At 43.2% G+C, this 20,044-nt stretch overlaps 1 protein-coding gene across 2 annotated transcripts in view; it reads right to left on the bottom strand.

Moving 5' to 3' along the window:
- LOC117524798 (partitioning defective 3 homolog B-like) overlaps positions 1-20,044 on the bottom strand; it is an 830,560-nt gene that overhangs the window by 782,292 nt on the left and 28,224 nt on the right. For both annotated transcript variants that reach the window (XM_034186621.1, XM_034186620.1), the window contains exon 2: positions 19,530-19,631. In XM_034186621.1, the coding sequence (XP_034042512.1) occupies positions 19,530-19,631 (102 nt within the window). The remainder of the gene's footprint in view (positions 1-19,529; positions 19,632-20,044) is intronic.

Here is a 20,044-nt window from a genome sequence, read left to right on the forward strand (position 1 = left end):
AATAGGATTAATAAATGGAATAGTGTTGACAGTGTTGAATGCTTGGTCGCCAAAGTAAAGGTCAAACAAGGTCTACGTCTATTGGATTCTATGACATGTGACATATATTACCCCGTAACGTGATACGTAAGGATCATACATGGTCCAAACTATTCCTTTTTAAAACAGTGTTAACTCAACTTGTAATTTGCATCACTTTTTACCAAAATCGGAGCAACTTTAACTTTTGACCCCTGTACAAAATGACACTGACCTTTGTCACCATTCTTGCTGTTTTTATCCCGTAACGCCATAGAATTCAGTCCAAACTATACCTTTTTGGAATATTTATGATCAGGCAAATAATGTGGAATATTTTTCAATATGATTGGAGCATCTTTTAATTTTGACCTCTGTGTAATTCTTCAATTGACCCCTACCTGACCATCAATTAAAAATTCAAGTGGCCAATCGTTTTTTTTTTCAAAAGAGGATTGTCTGAGGAGTATTTCTGCCGAATTTGATGCTTTTATCACCATTTGCAGGATTCCTCTCTCAATATTCTCTTATCCGCTGCACTACATGGAAGGAAAACTAGTAGTTTGACAGTAGACAGTGGACATGAGACACAAGAAACCAGGTGGAGAGGACAGAGACAAGACAAAAGTAAGGTAACAAGTGCACAGGTTAGGACACATGCACAGACAGAAGAACAAGTATATAGCATTTCACACATGCGCACGCACGCACACACACACACACACACACACACACACACACACACACACACACACACACACACACACACACACACACAAAGACAGACAGGAGAGCAGGTGCACAGTGCAACAGGAAGACACAAGACAAAGGACTAAAATACAAACCCATAAATATAAGGACAAGGACAGGGTTGGCAGATGCACACACGTACATACTGAAGACCAAAGGAGGCGTGGGAAACAAACAGGACAGAACACAAATCATGAACAAAGGGCACAAACAGGCAGTCAGATGCAGACACAACAGTACCCCTCAAGGGCCAGCACCGATGGCCCAAAACAAAAAAAAAAAACAAACAAACAAAACAGAACCAGGAAGGGAGAAGGGGGCTGAAAGGCAGTAACCACTGACAAACACCCAAGCGATACAGATTCAAAACCACATTATTGTACAACGAGTTACATGTCCGACTGATGCCAATGGAAAAGGCGACGATCGGCTCGACGGCCAGTAAGGGCCAACAATGGAGTCCAAATAGTAACCAAGCCATCGGTAGAACCTGCCGGGTCCAGGTGCCGACCATGAGGGCAGCAGGAGTTCACGGCGGAGACAGGAGTTTGGCCATTAGGCCAGCAGAAGTTCTCAGCGGAAGCTGTAGACCGACTGGTCGGCCGGCAGGAGTCCTCAACAGAGACAGGAAATTGGCCCGGAGTTTACTACATAGTCAACAGGGTGCCCCTACGGTCCACAGGAGTCCTCAAAAGCAGAGGTGGAACATTCCTCTGCAACGCTCCTAGCTGAGGAGGCAACCAGTCCCGCGGCAATGGCGTCAGAAGCAGGGGCGGCCGGGCCCGCAGCAACGTCCTCAGATGTGGGGGCAGACGACTCCTAGGTGACGACCACAGGTGTGGGGGTGGACAGCCCCCCATCGTCTACCGAAGCAGGACTGATGTCTCCCCAGTGACGTCTTCTGCAGTGGAGGCAGCCGGGCCCTCTACGATGTCTTTATAAGTAGGGCCAGACAGCTCCCCGGTGATGTCTTTGGGGGCAGAGGCGGCCGGCCCATGGCGATGTCTGCAGAGGCAAGGCAAATAGCCCCTCCATGACAACCACAGGTGCAGGGGCAAACAGCTCCCCACCATCTTCTGGAGCAGGAGCAGATGACTCCCCGGCGACGTCTTCATGCTGACTCCCTCGGGGGGCAAGCACCACATGCACTGAAGTCCGCTGACTATTCTGCGTCGCAATATGGGGCTAGGACTGGTGAGCCCTCTGTGACATCTTCAGCTGTGGATGTGGCCGTAACCGCAGCTGGAACCGTGGCCGGAACTGCGGCGATGCCTGCAGCTGCAGGGGCAGACAGCTCCCAGGTGAGGTCTTCAGCGGCGGAGGTGGCAGAGGCAAGCAAGCCTGTGGTGACGTCTTCAGAAGCGGGGACAGACTGCTCCCTGGTGACGTCATGAACTGTGGAGACAGCCAGGCCCATGGCGGCATCTTCTGCAGCGGGCGGGAGCGGACGACTCCCCAGTGCCATAGCGGACAGCTCCCCAAGTTCGCAAACACCACATGCACCAGAGTCTGCCGATTCCAGTGGATCAGTGACGGCACTCAAGACATGAGCGATTGGCTGCTCCGTGATGATGTTAGGTGCCAAGATTGGCATTCTCTCTGTGACATTATCGGGAGCGGAGGTGAACTGTTCCTCTGCGACACCATCAGAGGTCGGGACTGATGACCCGTTTGTGACGCCTTCGGGAGCTGGGCTGGGTCACCTCTGGTATGCAGCCGAACCTGCTCTTCGAACTACAAAACAAAGCATATAGTTCAGGGTTCCCCACACCCACCCCGGAGCCCAGAGACAGCTCTGCTGAGGAACCATGTGTCTTCTCCTGGCCTGGCCCAATGCAGGCGCTGACAAGCAAACTGCCGCCTGTATAGCTGTCAAGTGGCAATCCCCTCCCTCAAACTTAGGGCGATTCTTCTTCTTCTTTCTCCTCCCTGCACAAGCCACAGGTGGTGTCGGGTGAGGGCAGTGACTGAGGAGGATCACACCGGAGAGTCGCAAGTGAAGCCAGCTGCAGAGGTGCCTGGAACGCAGGCTGCGATATTGGTGCTGAAATTTCGGAGTCCGGCACCGAGATGGGTGAGCAAGTGAGAGTTTCAAATGGCGGAGGAAGGATTGATGTCAGGAGATGGATGACATGGCGGAATGTGAATAAGAAGGAAATAGTGACTAGATTGAATGAGACAATGGGAGGTTGGAGTTTGTGTAACAGTTCCTGCAGTGCTGACGTGCGTGGGTGTATGGGTGGAACTCGGGATGTCCCAATCAGGTTTTTTTTGGCCCCGATCCGATTCAGAGTCATCTGATTTTGAGTATCTGCCGATACCGAGTCCCGATCTGATACTGAATGAACAATGAACAAATGCTAAATATACGAGGTCTGTTAGAAAAGTATCCGACCTTATTATTTTTTTCAAAAACCATATGGATTTGAATCACGTGTGATTACATCAGACATGCTTGAACCCTCGTGGGCATGCGAGAGTTTTTTCACGCCTGTCGGTTACGTCATTCGCCTGTGGGCAGTCTTTGAGTGAGGAGTCGCCCACCCTCTCGTCGTTTTTTCATTGTTTAGGAATGGCTCAGAGACTGTGGCTTTGTTTGATCAAAATTTTTTCAAAAAGTGTAAGGCACAACTGAGTGGACACCATTCGATAAATTCAGCTGGTTTTCGGTAAAAATTTTAACGGCTGATGAGAGATTTTGGTCTGGTAGTGTCCCTTTAAGGATGGCCCACGGCGCCTGACGGCGATCTGCGTTTCGAGGCGGCAGTGTCTCGCCGTTTCAAGTTGAAAACTTCCACATTTCAGGCTCTGTTCACCCAGTAAGTCGTCAGAGAACAGAGAACTTTCAGAAGAAGTCGGCATGAGGATTTTATTCAAACATTCCATTGTTAACGGACATTTTGTAATGAAAGAACGTGCGGGCAGAGTCGCATGTCGGGCCGGACCCGACCGCGGGGGGTCGCGACAGGAAAAACACCTCCGTTGGAAACCTTAATGGGCAAGTTGGAACATGCCCAAGCTGTTAAACAATTTCTCAGTTACTCACTTGTTGAAAGCCATCAAAAGCCGCCTGAATTTTACAAATGGTTTTCAACACAGAGGTGTTTTTCCTGTCGCGGCGCACACAGATTCGCCGAGTCCTTTCCGTGACGACTCGGCGAATTTGCACGCACGTCTTTCATTACAAAATGTACTTAAACAGTGGAATGTCCGCATAAAGTCCTCATGCCGGCCTCTTCTGAATCTTCTCTGTTCTCTCACAACGTCCTGGGTGAATTAAGCCTTAAATTAGGATGTTTTCAGGTCGAAACAGGCCGACGACGGCGCCTGGAAGCGCTGCGCGACGTTCCACTCCGTGGGAAGTCCTTACAGCGACAGAAACACCCCATAATCTCTCATCAGCCGTTAAACTTTTCACCGAAAACCAGCTAAATTTCTCGAATAGTGTCCACTCGGATATTCCTCACAGGTCCAGAAAAAATTTTGATAAAGCAATGCGCGCCGTCTCGAGCAGCGTGTGAAACAAAGGAATTCAGCCAAGAGGGCTGAACCACATCTCACTCAAGGCCTGCACACAGGGAAATGACGTCACCGACACGCGTGAAAAAACTCACGCATGCGCACGAGGGTTCAAGCATGATTGGTGTAATCGCACGTCATTCAAATCCATATAGTTAAAAAAATAAATAAAAGTGTCAGTTTCTTATCTAATAGACCTTGTATAATAATTTCATTTTAATCACCTTATTTTAATATTTATCACTTAAACAGTGCACTTCTCCTTGAGGTAGCTTGAACAATCAAGTAATAATCTACTGGACTTAAAAAATGTACAAATTTCCATGTTATTTTATTTGTCTAAAAATAAATGTCAAAGGTGTTAAACAAGAAATTATCTAATATGAAATAACAGGTGGTTTTAATTTAGAGATGAAAGGATTCTAAAGAACCATTTATTGATTTAGCTATTTCAATTACAAGTGTTCTAAACTTTTTTAAACAGTAATCAGAAATTTTGAGGTAACAAACAACAACAAAAAACATTTCCAAGGATTTTTCTTCAGACACTTGGTTTCTGCACTGATCTGTGGTTCAAATCCCCGCCTGACTGGAAAAATCACTAAGGGCCCTTGGGCAAGATCTTTAATCCCCTATTGCTCCCGGTGTGTAGTGAGCGCCTTGTATGGCAGCACCCTGACATTGGGGTGAAGGTGAGGCATAATTGTAAAGCGCTTTGAGCGTCTGCTGCAGATGGAAAAGCGCTTCATAAATGCAGTCCATTTACCATTTGTACAGATCAGTGGTTTCTGCCACTAGTGTTCTGTGTTTTGGCCCGACGCGTCGTTCCTATTGGACAGCGCGAAGCTACGTCACAGCTCAGAGCATCAAAAGTTCAAAAGTCAACTTGAAAAGTAAAAGGAAAAAAAAAAACCTTACATTTTGCGTCCTGACAGTCCTCAGTGTACCCCTCTGATGCTTTATCAGTGTTCAACAAGTTCAGAGCAGCGCAGTGAACGTGAATGAAGATGGAAGTGTTATATGGCTGGGGGGGCCTGGCTGCCGGTTTGTTTGTCTTTTGGTTTCCTCCCAGGTGGCGTGCATTTGGGACTGAGTGGCTGTGTTGCTGAGGCTGTCAGGACCTCACCCTGATCACCTGCGACTCGTCAGGACTCACAGCTGTGGTGCATCTGGATGGATTGGAGCATGTTGGCATTTAAGACTGGAGTGCACAGTGTGTATTTGCCAGAGACTCGACCTTGTGACCAGACGGGTGAGATCGTCGTCTTGGGAGCCATCTCATCAGCAGTGGATGCTGAGAACGTCCAGGTTTGATGCACAGTCTGTGAAAGAGGAGGGGGTGAGGTCTCACGCTCGTCAGCACACTTCCTGAGGTACGTTAGATTTTGTGACTAACAGTTATACAGTCAGTAAATGTGGTGTCCCTCACACCTTATTGTATTGAGCTGTATGTTAGTCATGTATCAGCTTCCACTGCGGTGGAGTTTTGTGAACTGGATGTTCCATGCCTGCAGGTTGGGAAGCTGATCAGTAATCAAGCCAGGAAGTGTTTGCTGTTTGTACACCTTTAAGTGTTCTGTGTGTAGAGTGTGGACTCACATAATGGTTCCTTCTTTCACAGACTCGGTTGTTGCGGCCACCTGGGGGGTGTCGGCGGGGTCCTTGGGTCCGAAACAGCTTCTGGCTCCGGACCGTTAGCGCTGCTGGGAGCGCACCACGCCAGACCGCACCTTTCTGTTATTATATTATCACTGTTATGTATTAAATTCAGTTAGCCTTTGTACCGTGCTCTGCTTATTTCATACTGGGTCCTTCAAACGCTGGTCGGTTCTCCGAGCTGCGTCCGACACATAACAGGAAGCTCTTTAAGACGTGCTCCTAAATGTGATGAGCGTGTACATCGCTCATGCGCACACCATCTCTCGCTCCGTTTTGCAGACAAACGATCACAGGACAATTTGTTTTTTTCTTTTTGTTAATCAGATGACAGATTGTCGTCCTGAGGACTTGGTCAGCACCGGGTCCTGCTGCGCACAGAAGGATGACTGAGCAAGAGTTTCGGTGGGAAAGTGTCCATCATCCTCTTGTCCTTCCATCGACGCGTCAGGCCGAGCGCGTGAACACACAAACAGCAGTTCTGCGAAAGAAACTTTGCACGCGTAACTCTCCCCACCTCTGTCTGGTTGAACTTATGTTTTTTCTTTTGTTCAATTAAAAAAAATAATAAACTGGGTTGAACTTTGACCACGTCAGCCTGCTGACAAGCGGCAATGCGCGCTCCCGTCAGAAGTGTCACGTCAAAAGCCGAGCTAAAGCGATGCTTCTGACGCCTCTAAAAAGTAACGCATCTCATGCCTCTGACGCTTCCGACGTGTGAAAGGCCCATTAATCTGCAATAATGAGCCTGAAATAGCGCTGATCAAAATAATGAGGATAGATTTTATCCTCATTATTTTGATATCAGATTCCTGATCAGGATGCAACATCCAATTTCGATCAAGTCTGAAACCACGTGATTGGGCCCGATTTCCGATCACGTGATCGGATCGGTCCTGAGCAGAGATGACAAGCGGCTGCAGGAGGGTGAGGTCTGACATAGTGGATCTCTGCCATGTCCAGTCAGGGTCTAGGCCAGGGGTGCCCAAGTTCGGTCCTCGAGCTCTACCTTCCTGACACTCTTAGCTGTTTCCCTGTTCCAACACACCTGAATCCAATGAAAGGCTCATTAAAATCCTGCTAACCCAGAAACCTTCCCCGGATGTTTATAAGCAACGTCTTAATACTTCTACTTCAGTTCGACTTGATCTTGATGAGGGAAGGCGAGCAGTTGTTGCTACAGTCTTGTGGTAACTATTATGAATATGGTGATAAAGCGACTCGCTTAATGGCCCACAAACTCAGGCATCATGCTGCCACCCACTAAATTATACAAATAAAAAAAATACATCAGGTACTTTAACATCTGACCCAACTGAAATTAATTCCTTTTTTAAATCATTTTATGCCACTCTTTACACATCAGAGATTCCTCCCAATGCTTAAATTATACAGCAATTCCTTGCTGATCTAGAAATCCCTACAGTTGATACTTTAAAAGCAGTAGACGTTGATGCTTAATCTGGAAAAGATTTTTTACTTCGATTACATCGTTACAGGCAAATCCCCTGACCCTGATGGATTCCCTTCAGATTTTATAAGACATTTCATATGAAATTTGTCCCGTTACTTTTATCAGTTATTGATGGACTCATTGGAATTCAATTCAATTTATTTCATTTATATAGCACCAAATCACAACAAAAATGCCTCAACGTGCTTCACACAAGTAAGGTCTAACCTTACCAACCCCAAGAGCAAGCACACAGATGACAGTGATAAGGATAAACTCCCTCTGATGATTTGAGGAAGAAACTTGAAGTAGACCAGAATCAAAGGGGTGACGCTCTGCTTGGCCATGCTACCGACACAATTGACAATACAAATATACAGGAAAAGTTTTGGAGTCCATGCTGGTGCAAAAAACAGGAGGCCTGCAGAAGAAGACACCCACTCCCATCTCTGGATGGAGCTGCACCTCAAACAGAGAGAAAATACAGAATCAGGTGGCAGAAAGACAACAAATATACATTATAATTTGTCAGCATTAAGCAACAAGAAAAACAGAAGAAATACTAAGGTGATCGCTGGCCACAAGCTCTAATCTTGTGCGTCTTAAGTCTGAACTTGAAAGTCTCTACAGAATCTGACTGTTTTATTGATGCAGGGAGATCATGCCACAGAACAGGGGCATGATAAGAGAAAGCTCTGTGACCCGCAGACTTTTTATTCACCCTAGGGACACAAAGGATTCCTGCACCCTGAGAACACAGAGCTCAGGCCGGTACATAGGGTTTAATTAGGTCAGCAAAGTAGGGAGGTGCTAGTCTGTGAATAATTTTATAGGCTAATAGCAGAACCTTAAAATCTGATCTCACAGGGACAGGAAGCCAGTGAAGAGATGCCAAAATGGGTGTAATGTGGCCAAACTTTCTGCTTCGTGTCAAAAGTCTGGCACCAACATTTTGAACCATTTGGAGACCCCTAATGCTGGACTGCGGTAAACCAGAAAATAGAACATTGCAGTCGGCCAATCTGGAAGAGGCAAACGCATGAATCAGGGTCTCAGCATCAGCCACAGACAGGATGGTACGAATCTTCACTATATTTTGCAGATGGAAGAAAGCAGTCCTCGTAATATCGCTAATGTGGAGGTCAAACTGGAACAGGGTTCTCTCCCCACAACCCTAAGGCAGGCCTCCATGTCATTGCTGCTCAAGGAAGGAAAACATCCAACTTCCTGTGCTTCTGAAAAACCTATTGGCTTCCTTAATGTGGATGCGAAAACCTGGCCAAACTGTTCACGTCCCGTATAGATGGAATCCTCCCTTCTATTATATCAAAAGAACAGACTGGTTTTATCAAAGGAAGGCATTCCTTTCTTAATATACGTAGCCTTTTCAATATACTGTACCCAAACAACATAGTAATCTTCCTGAAGTGGCAATTTCATTGGATGCCAAAAAAAGCATTTGATAGCGTGGAGTGGAAACCTTTTCACAGTCCTTAAGAAATAAGGTTTTGGTGATCATTTATTCCTTGGATTCACATCTTGTATACTTCCCCCCTAGCTTCTGTCTGTAACAATAATGTAAAATCCAATTATTGTATTGTCACATGGTACATGTAAAAGTTGTCTCCTCTCCCCTTTACTTTTTGCTTTAGTAATAGAGTCACTATCAATAAGTCTCAGAACCTACTCCTTGTTCCAGGGTGTGACTCACAGGCATAAAGAGCATCAGGTTGCTCGGTATGCAGACGATTTACTTTTCTATGTCACAAATCCAACATCTATTATGGCAGTACTCCAACATTTTGGCTCTTTTTCAGGATACAGGCTTAACAGGAAAAAGTAAATGCTTGCCTATGAATGTACCTGTACAGCATCTCAGACAAGCTGAGCTTCCTTTTCATCTAACTTACTCTGGTTTTAATTAAGTACTTGGGAGTAAATGTAACAGGATCACCTCAGGCTCTGCGGGCTGCAAATTTTACTCCGTTGTACAATACCAGTGTCTTTTGTAGCCGATCTGCTCTGTGTAAGCCTGATCCCGTCAGATCTCAGAAGCTAAGCAGTGCGGGTGAAAATAAATGTTTTACTCAAGTTGTAGCCAATCTGCTCTGTGTAAGCCTGATCCCGTCAGATCTCAGAAGCTAAGCAGTGCGGGTGAAAATAAATGTTTTACTCAAGTTTTTATACCTTTTGGCAGTGTATTCCTCTGTTCTTACCCAAAACCCTTTTAAAATCTACTGACCAAATGATTTCCCCATTTATATGGAAAGGTAAAACTCCAAGAGTATGGAACTCATTATTACAAAAATGTCGGCTCAGTGGAGGTCTGTCTTTACCTAATTTGATGTTTTATGACTGGGCAGCTAACATTCAAAACTGCATATACTGGTTAAAAGGTCCTCATACAACTTGGTGTCAATTAGAAGATCATTCGTGTTTATCCACCTCTCTCCCAGCCTTATTATGTTCATCTCTCCCGGTGTCCCTGTCTTGGTACACAGATAATCCTATTATACTTGTGTCTCTTAAAACATGGTATCAATTTTGACTTCACTTTAAATGTGTTTCTGCTTCTGCTCTTGGACCTTTATGTAATAATCACCTTTTTCCTCCTTGCTTCTCAGACACTGCATTTCATCTATGGTGTAAGAAGGGCATTAAATGTTTCCATGACCTTTTTAAGGTTAATACCTTTCTTAATTTTACTGATATGTCTTCCTTTTATGGCATGCCCTCATCTCATTTATTTTGGGGTTTTGTTTTGTTCATTTTGTTGTTTCAAATTAAACATTGTGCATCAACTATTTTTCCAGAGTTCCCGACTCAGCTCCCTAAACAGCCTTGGGACCTCTTTGAACTTATGCCCCACAAGAAAGCTCTTATATCATGGATATAATCTTGTTCTTTCAATGGACAAACATCCAGCCAAAAAAATTATCTGTAATTAGGAACAAGAGTAGGGTCTTGAGTTTGAGAAGGTTTCTGTGATAAGGCTGCAGACAGAATTCGTTTGTCATCATCTTGTGCAAAACTTTCCCAAATTCAATTTAAAGTAATACACAGGCTACATTTATCCAAGTTCAAATTATCAAAAATGTATCCCAATGTTTCTGATCTGTGTGACAGATGTAACTCTCCCTCTCTGTGATTTAAGTTATAGTTTTTTTTTTTTTATTTGCCCCAAACCTTAACCATACTGAATTTCTTATTTTGACGTTATCTCACACATTACTGGAGTCAGGCTGGAGTCTTGTCCTCTGATCGCTATTTTTGGAGTTCCTGGAGTCCAACTGTGTCCTTTGCTAACACGCAGGTGGATATAATTGCCTTTACCTCATTGCTAGCATGAAGCAGAATATTATTATCCTAGAAAACGCCACATTCCCCATCCATTTCTTAATGGCTGGGGGTGGGGTGGGGGTATGCTTAAAAAAAAAAAAAATCAAATCAAGGTTAGCCTCAGAGGGCGGACTGATGAGTGGTGCTGGCGTATTGTTTCTGGCTAGAACAAATGATAAACACAGATAGCAAACGCTACATCCATCCAATATCGATTTGTTTTTAACATTATTTATGACTAATATATAACAAACGACGTGAAATGTAACAAAATAATTAAATACGAAGTGTGCATCATATTTCATTTCAACTTAAATCGGCTAAAGTTGTGGCTGTTACAATAGATAAAAAAAAAAAAAAACATTACAAATCTTGAATTATTTATTTTGCTTCACTTTAAAAAATTTACAGCCAATTCTGAATGTACACCTATACCCATTATTGTTTATACCGCGTGTTGCATGACTTCTGTGTCTGACAGTACTGTAGAAGGGTTGTCTGAAAGTTGTGCTTCCAATGTGAATATTTCAATAACCAGCAAGACATCGAAGTCAAACTACCAGAAGAAGAATCCTTTAATTATTGACTATTGCTGCATCTCATACAAGCAAACTAAAAAAGCTGGTTGTTTACCTATGGATGGAAAAAAAGAAGGGATAAAAAGAAGGGAATGATAAAAGTGGCATGTTTATTGATCATCTAAACATCAACAAACGTTCAAGGTTGTGTTCCCTTCATTTTGACAAAGAGCAGATTAGCATGCTGGATTTTGTCTGTTGATTAGTTGCCCGGATGAGACATGAAATTTTGCCCACTAGGCGGCAGCACAAGTCACTTGGTCAAGCAGAATTAAATAATCCATCTCTTACTGTCCTTCTTTCTTCCTCGTTAAAGATGAAATAACATTCAGTTTGTCCTTTTTGCTGCAGTAAGTGGCAAAAGTCGAAATTTTCTTAAGTTTTGACGGCAAGTGCTGTAGTGGTATGCACGTGCCACACTCACAGTCAGTGGTTGAATTCTTCTGTCAATCTCTCATTGAAAACAACCGTCTGTCACTTACAGCCAACATGTGAATGTAGCATAAGTAAAAAAATTCAAAGTCATCCCTTCAGTGGGAAAAGTGTTTATGGCCATTTTTGGGACTGCAAAGGCACTGTCCTCACACAATTTATGGAACATAACATGTCAGCTCTGACTGATATGCAGACACTGCAAACGCTGTGTCTACGCTTGAAGCCCGTTCATCCTGAAAAAAGATGCCATTTGTCAGCATGAGAATGGTCATACAGGCTGAAGTTGACAAACACAGGTTGCACTGCAACAACTCAAATGTTACAAGCTCGTATCACACCCACTGCACTGTCCGGAACTCGTGCCCTCCAACCTTTTTCTTTTTCCAAATTAAAAGAAGCTTTACTACGTGATTCATGCGAGTAATCTCACTTGTTACTGAAATAATGACATAGGAGGCAGAACGTTTCAGTCAAGCCTTGTAGGATTTACACTTCCCTGTGAGCCATGCAAAAGATACTTAATGTGAAACACAGCTGTGAGCAATGTGTGTTAAGCGGAAATTGAAATTTCCGTTAGTAGCATGGCATGTTTTCTTTCTACAGCCCTCTGCCCAGTGCTCGCTGCTACCACACTTGAAGCAGTGGCTACATTTGCCATCTGGGTTTGAAATCTCACACTCTTGGCATCTTGTCATATGGAGTGTTTCTTTATGAGCAAGGCTGACTATCGAAGTCTTAAGTGCAGGATAAAAGCTGGTTTTTACTACTATGCCGCTACATGACAGAATCAATCAAGCAAAAGTAAGGTTTTTTGGTACCCTGACATGCACTGCCGCAAACTCGCAACTGTGAGTCATCTCTGGTTGAATCGTAACAAACTGGGCAGTTTGATGTTTACATCAAATGTCAGAGCTCAACACTGACCACGTTTTGCCACTGGCACACAGGGCCTGTAGCTTTGAGATGTCACAGACCCCACCAAAATTCTACTGGCCCAGGCGTATGTGCACAACGCAAACTACAGCCTCTGAAATTTTACATCTGGATGCAATTTCATGCATTCTGGTGCATTCTAAGGCCAAATTTAATGAAAAGTAAGACTGAACAAAATTGGCATTAATTTACAACTTTTTTTGCATTTCAGTTTTTGTTTGAACATGTTGATGTTTGAACATGCTTTGTATGTAACTTTTTGCGTTACTTATTGAGATGTTATTGATTGATGAGCATGTCAATGACACTTGTGTGGTTGGCTCTCACTGCGGTATTGTATCACTTCCTGTTCCGGAGCACAGCGGCGTTTTGCTGTATCTGTTAGCTGTTTAATCTGCGCAGTTAGATTGATCTAGTTACCTAGATAACGATTTGTTTCACAGTGTTATCTTCACGTGCCTTAACTAAAGCACTCCTTCTGCTGAATCACCTCTAAATTATTTACACGTTATTCACTTTGCGTGTTTTTAGGAATCCGCTAGCTTAGCGCAGCTACTAGCTCTTAGCCGGTTTAGCATGGCGGCTTCTCCTGTCTCTCCCGCACTTTTCTGCTCTGGGTGTGAAATGTTTAGTTATTCCTCGGCCTCCTTTAGCAGTAATGGTACTTGTAATAAGTGTAGCTTATTCGTAGCTTTGGAGGCCAGGCTGGGCGAACTGGAGACTCGGCTCCGCACCGTGGAAAATTCTACAGCTAGCCAGGCCCCTGTAGTCGGTGCGGACCAAGGTAGCTTAGCCGCCGTTAGTTTCCCTCTGGCAGATCCGGAGCAGCTGGGAAAGCAGGCCGACTGGGTGACTGTGAGGAGGAAGCGTAGCCCTAAACAGAAGCCCCGTGTACACCGCCAACCCGTTCACATTTCTAACCGTTTTGCCCCACTCGACGACACACCCGCCAAGGAACAAACTCTGGTTATTGGCGACTCTGTTTTGCGAAATGTGAAGTTAGCGACACCAGCAACCATAGTCAATTGTCTTCAGGGGGCCAGAGCAGGCGACATTGAAGGAAATTTGAAACTGCTGGCTAAGGCTAAGCGTAAATTTGGTAAGATTGTAATTCACGTCGGCAGTAATGACACCCGGTTACGCCAATCGGAGGTCACTAAAATTAACATTGAATCGGTGTGTAACTTTGCAAAAACAATGTCGGACTCTGTAGTTTTCTCTGGGCCCCTCCCCAGTCGGACCGGGAGTGACATGTTTAGCCGCATGTTCTCCCTGAATTGCTGGCTGTCTGAGTGGTGTCCAAAAAATGAGGTGGGCTTCATAGATAATTGGCAAAGCTTCTGGGGAAAACCTGGTCTTGTTAGGAGAGACGGCATCCATCCCACTTTGGATGGAGCAGCTCTCATTTCTAGAAATCTGGCCAATTTTCTTAAATCCTCCAAACAGTGACTATCCAGGGTTGGGACCAGGAAGCAGAGTTGTAGTCTTACACACCTCTCTGCAGCTTCTCTCCCCCTGCCATCCCCTCATTACCCCATCCCCGTAGAGACGGTGCCTGCTCCCAGACTACCAATAACCAGCAAAAATCTATTTAAGCATAAAAATTCAAAAAGAAAAAATAATATAGCACCTTCAACTGCACCACAGACTAAAACAGTTAAATGTGGTCTATTAAACATTATATCTCTCTCTTCTAAGTCCCTGTTAGTAAATGATATAATAATTGATCAACATATTGATTTATTCTGCCTTACAGAAACCTGGTTACAGCAGGATGAATATGTTAGTTTAAATGAGTCAACACCCCCGAGTCACACTAACTGCCAGAACGCTCGTAGCACGGGCCGAGGCGGAGGATTACCAGCAATCTTCCATTCCAGCTTATTAATTAATCAAAAACCCAGTCAGAGCTTTAATTCATTTGAAAGCTTGACTCTTACTCTTGTCCATCCAAATTGGAAGTCCCAAAAACCAGTTTTATTTGTTGTTATCTATCGTCCTCCTGGTCGTTACTGTGAGTTTCTCTGTGAATTTTCAGAACTTTTGTCTGACTTAGTGCTTAGCTCAGATAAGATAATTATAGTGGGCGATTTTAACATCCACACAGATGCTGAGAATGACAGCCTCAACACTGCATTTAATCTATTATTAGACTCAGTTGGCTTTGCTCAAAATGTAAATGAGTCCACCCACCACTTTAATCATATCTTAGATCTTGTTCTGACTTATGGTATGGAAATTGAAGACTTAACAGTATTCCCTGAAAACTCCCTTCTGTCTGATCATTTCTTAATAACATTTACATTTACTCTGATGGACTACCCAGCAGTGGGGAATAAGTTTCATTACACTAGAAGTCTTTCAGAAAGCGCTGTAACTAGGTTTAAGGATATGATTCCTTCTTTATGTTCCCTAATGCCATATACCAACACAGTGCAGAGTAGCTACCTAAACTCTGTAAGTGAGATCGGGTATCTCGTCAATAGTTTTACATTCTCACTGAAGACAACATTGGATGCTGTAGCTCCTCTGAAAAAGAGAGCTTTACATCAGAAGTGCCTGACTCCGTGGTATAACTCACAAACTCGCAGCTTAAAGCAGATAACCCGTAAGTTGGAAAGGAAATGGCGTCTCACTAATTTAGAAGATCTTCACTTAGCCTGGAAAAAGAGTCTGTTGCTCTATAAAAAAAAAAGCCCTCCGTAAAGCTAAGACATCTTACTACTCATCACTAATTGAAGAAAATAAGAACAACCCCAGGTTTCTTTTCAGCACTGTAGCCAGGCTGACAAAGAGTCAGAGCTCTATTGAGCCGAGTATTCCTTGAACTTTAACTAGTAATGACTTCATGACTTTCTTTGCTAATAAAATTTTAACTATTAGAGAAAAAATTACTCATAACCATCCCAAAGACGTATCGTTATCTTTGGCTGCTTTCAGTGATGCCGGTATTTGGTTAGACTCTTTCTCTCAGATTGTTCTGTCTGAGTTATTTTCATTAGTTACTTCATCCAAACCATCAACATGTCTATTAGACCCCATTCCTACCAGGCTGCTCAAGGAAGCCCTACCATTATTTAATGCTTCGATCTTAAATATGATCAATCTATCTTTATTAGTTGGCTATGTACCACAGGCTTTTAAGGTGGCAGTAATTAAACCATTACTTAAAAAGCCATCACTTGACCCAGCTATCTTAGCTAATTATAGGCCAATCTCCAACCTTCCTTTTCTCTCAAAAATTCTTGAAAGGGTAGTTGTAAAACAGCTAACTGATCATCTGCAGAGGAATGGTCTATCTGAAGAGTTTCAGTCAGGTTTTAGAATTAATCATAGTACAGAAACAGCATTAGTGAAGGTTACAAATGATCTTCTTATGGCCTCAGACAGTGGACTCATCTCTGTGCTTGTTCTGTTAGACCTCAGTGCTGCTTTTGATACTGTTGACCATAAAATTTTATTACAGAGATTAGAGCATGCCATAGGTATTAAAGGCACTGCGCTGCGGTGGTTTGAATCATATTTATCTAATAGATTACAATTTGTTCCTGTAAATGGGGAATCTTCTTCACAGACTAAGGTTAATTATGGAGTTCCACAAGGTTCTGTGCTAGGACCAATTTTATTCACTTTATACATGCTTCCCTTAGGCAATATTATTAGACGGCATTGCTTAAATTTTCATTGTTACGCAGATGATACCCAGCTTTATCTATCCATGAAGCCAGAGGACACACACCAATTAGCTAAAATGCAGGATTGTCTTACAGACATAAGGACATGGATGACCTCTAATTTCCTGCTTTTAAACTCAGATAAAACTGAAGTTATTGTACTTGGCACCACAAATCTTAGAAACATGGTGTCTAACCAGATCCTTACTCTGGATGGCATTACCCTGACCTCTAGTAATACTGTGAGAAATCTTGGAGTCATTTTTGATCAGGATATGTCATTCAAAGCGCATATTAAACAAATATGTAAGACTGCTTTTTTGCATTTACGCAATATCTCTAAAATTAGAAAGGTCTTGTTTCAGAGTGATGCTGAAAAACTAATTCATGCATTTATTTCCTCTAGGCTGGACTATTGTAATTCATTATTATCAGGTTGTCCTAAAAGTTCCCTGAAAAGCCTTCAGTTAATTCAAAATGCTGCAGCTAGAGTACTGACGGGGACTAGAAGGAGAGAGCAAATCTCACCCATATTGGCCTCTCTTCATTGGCTTCCTGTTAATTCTAGAATAGAATTTAAAATTCTTCTTCTTACTTATAAGGTTTTGAATAATCAGGTCCCTTCTTATCTTAGGGACCTCATAGTAACATATCACCCCAATAGAGCGCTTCGCTCTCAGACTGCAGGCTTACTTGTAGTTCCTAGGGTTTGTAAGAGTAGAATGGGAGGCAGAGCCTTCAGCTTTCAGGCTCCTCTCCTGTGGAACCAGCTCCCAATTCGGATCAGGGAGACAGACACCCTCTCTACTTTTAAGATTAGGCTTAAAACTTTCCTTTTTGCTCAAGCTTATAGTTAGGGCTGGATCAGGTGACCCTGAACCATCCCTTAGTTATGCTGCTATAGACGTAGACTGCTGGGGGGTTCCCATAATGCACTGAGTGTTTCTTTCTCTTTTTGCTCTGTATGCACCACTCTGCATTTAATCATTAGTGATTGATCTCTGCTCCCCTCCACAGCATGTCTTTTTCCTGGTTCTCTCCCTCAGCCCCAACCAGTCCCAGCAGAAGACTACCCCTCCCTGAGTCTGGTTCTGCTGGAGGTTTCTTCCTGTTAAATGGGAGTTTTTCCTTCCCACTGTCGCCAAGTGCTTGCTCACAGGGGGTCGTTTTGACCATTGGGGTTTTTACGTAATTATTGTATGGCCTTGCCTTACAATATAAAGCGCCTTTGGGCAACTGTTTGTTGTGATTTGGCGCTATATAAATTGAATTGATTGATTGATTGATTGATTGAACTGGCTTTGCTCAAAATGTAAATGAGTCCACCACCACTTTAATCATACTTTAGATCTTGTTTTGACTTATGGTATGGAAATTGAAGACTTAACAGTATTCCCTGAAAACCCCCTTCTGTCTGATCATTTCTTAATAACATTTACATTTACTTTAATGGACTACCCAGCAGTGGGGAATAAGTTTCATTACAGTAGAAGTCTTTCGGAAAGCGCTGTAACTAGGTTTAAGGATATGATTCCTTCTTTGTTATGTTCTCCAATCTTTGAATATCTTTCTTATTGTTACACGGGAAACAAGGTACCAGTAGATTCAGTACATTCTCACAAATCCAACAAGACCAAGCATTCATGATATGCACACTCTTAAGGCTATGAAATTGGGCTATTAGTAAAAAAAAGTAGAAAAGGGGGTGTTTACAATAATAGTAGCATCTTCTGTTGATGCTACAAACTCAAAACTATTATGTTCAAACTGCTTTTTTAGCAATCCTGTGAATCACTAAACTAGTATTTAGTTGTATAACCACAGTTTTTCACGATTTCTTCACATCTGCGAGGCATTAATTTTGTTGGGTTGGAACCAAGATTTTGCTCATTTACTAGTGTGCTTGGGGTCATTGTCTTGTTGAAACACCCATTTCAAGGGCATGTCCTCTTCAGCATAAGGCAACATGACCTCTTCAAGTATTTTGATATATCCAAACTGATCCATGATACCTGGTATGCGATATAGGCCCAACACCATAGTAGGAGAAACATGCCCATATCATGATGCTTGCACCACCATGCTTCACTGTCTTCACTGTGAACTGTGGCTTGAATTCACTGTCTGTGGCCCTTAAACCCAAAAAGAATTTTACTCTCATCAGTCCACAAAATATTCCTCCATTTCTCTTTAGGCCAGTTGATTTGTTCTTTGGCATATTGTAACCTCTTCTGCATGTCTTTTATTTAACAGAGGGACTTTGCGGGGGATTCTTGCAAATAAATTAGCTTCACACAGGCATCTTCTAACTGTCACAGCACTTACAGGTAACTCCAGACTGTCTTTGATCATCCTGGAGCTGATCAATGGGTGAGCCTTTGCCATTCTGGTTATTCTTCTATCCATTTTGATTAAAATCATTTACAGCTTACCTGGGTGGTTAACTTTTACTGTGTTTTGCATTTTCAATGTGCTTCTGATGAGAGAAGTTCACTGCATGGTCAGTCTCATACGCAGTGCACATGCAAAGCTCCTATTTGCAGGACCAATTAAATAAAGTGTTACTAACACCCGCTGTTACACTTTCAACCCAGAAGAAATTGTTGTCCCCTTACACCTCCCACAGCTGGGCTTCTGCTGTTCTTGTTTCACTAAAGGCAACTGTCAAGGTCAAGTTTCTGGAGTTCACGAGAGAGGAGAGCTGTTCACCTTTCCAGTGGGCCTGATGTTTTGTTGTCTATTAAGGTTTGTATGTTTCATGTACCAAATTTCATCACTTGTGTTTTTGTTTTTCCAGCACAGAGCTGGTGACCCTCTGGAAGCAGCAATCCAGAAAAAAGGTGAAGCAGACTATGTTTAGGGTCCTTTTCTATCCACCACCCTGTTCAGGCTGAACAAATCAGATCCTACGTAGGGCGGCTCAGACACAGATGCAGCTTCTGAAAAACTCTACTGCATCTTCCAAGGGTCTGTCGACTGAATCACACATCTGCCACTTCTGTGCCGGGTCCGAGTGAAGAGCTTCCAAATACACCAGTCCTGTCCCTCTCAATCTTTGCCAGTTTAATTTAATTTAAACCAAGTAACTGAATCACCAACCTTTGACTTAAATTTCAGATGAAAAAGGAAGAAAAGACAAAAAGTGAAAAATTCTACATTTTGGGAAGTTCTTACCTTATCCTTATCCTCCACCAGATCACTAAGTATATCATCTGGATCCAGAATACCCCCATCACAGTATTCAACATGGTGAGTCACAACCAGGAAGTCACCTTCCTACAACAAAAAGACAATATCTGTCAAAAATCATCAATCTTTGTGAATAGTGACAAAGTGACCACTTCAAATTGCGTTCAAAGTTTTGGTCCTGTGAAAACCTCAAAACCCTACAGACTAGTGGTTCTCAACCCTGGTCTTCAAGTACCATTTAACCTATACATGTTCCATCTCTCCCTGTTCTGCCACAAGGTGATTAGCTCCATCAGGTGTGCAGCCAATCAAGTGCTAACAGGGGTTTGCGCAAAATCATTATGGCTGGATGCAAGATATAAAATGTACCGCGTCTCCGGGATGCAAAATCCACAGGCGAGAGTGACACACATTCTTGAATGCGAAGGAACCCCATGTATTCAAAACGTTCAAAAACTGATTTTTAAAATAACGTCTCCATTTTGTTCGATTCTCTGAGG

The sequence above is a fragment of the Thalassophryne amazonica genome, chromosome 14 (genome assembly GCF_902500255.1).
Source record: "Thalassophryne amazonica chromosome 14, fThaAma1.1, whole genome shotgun sequence".
Lineage (NCBI taxonomy): Eukaryota > Metazoa > Chordata > Actinopteri > Batrachoidiformes > Batrachoididae > Thalassophryne > Thalassophryne amazonica.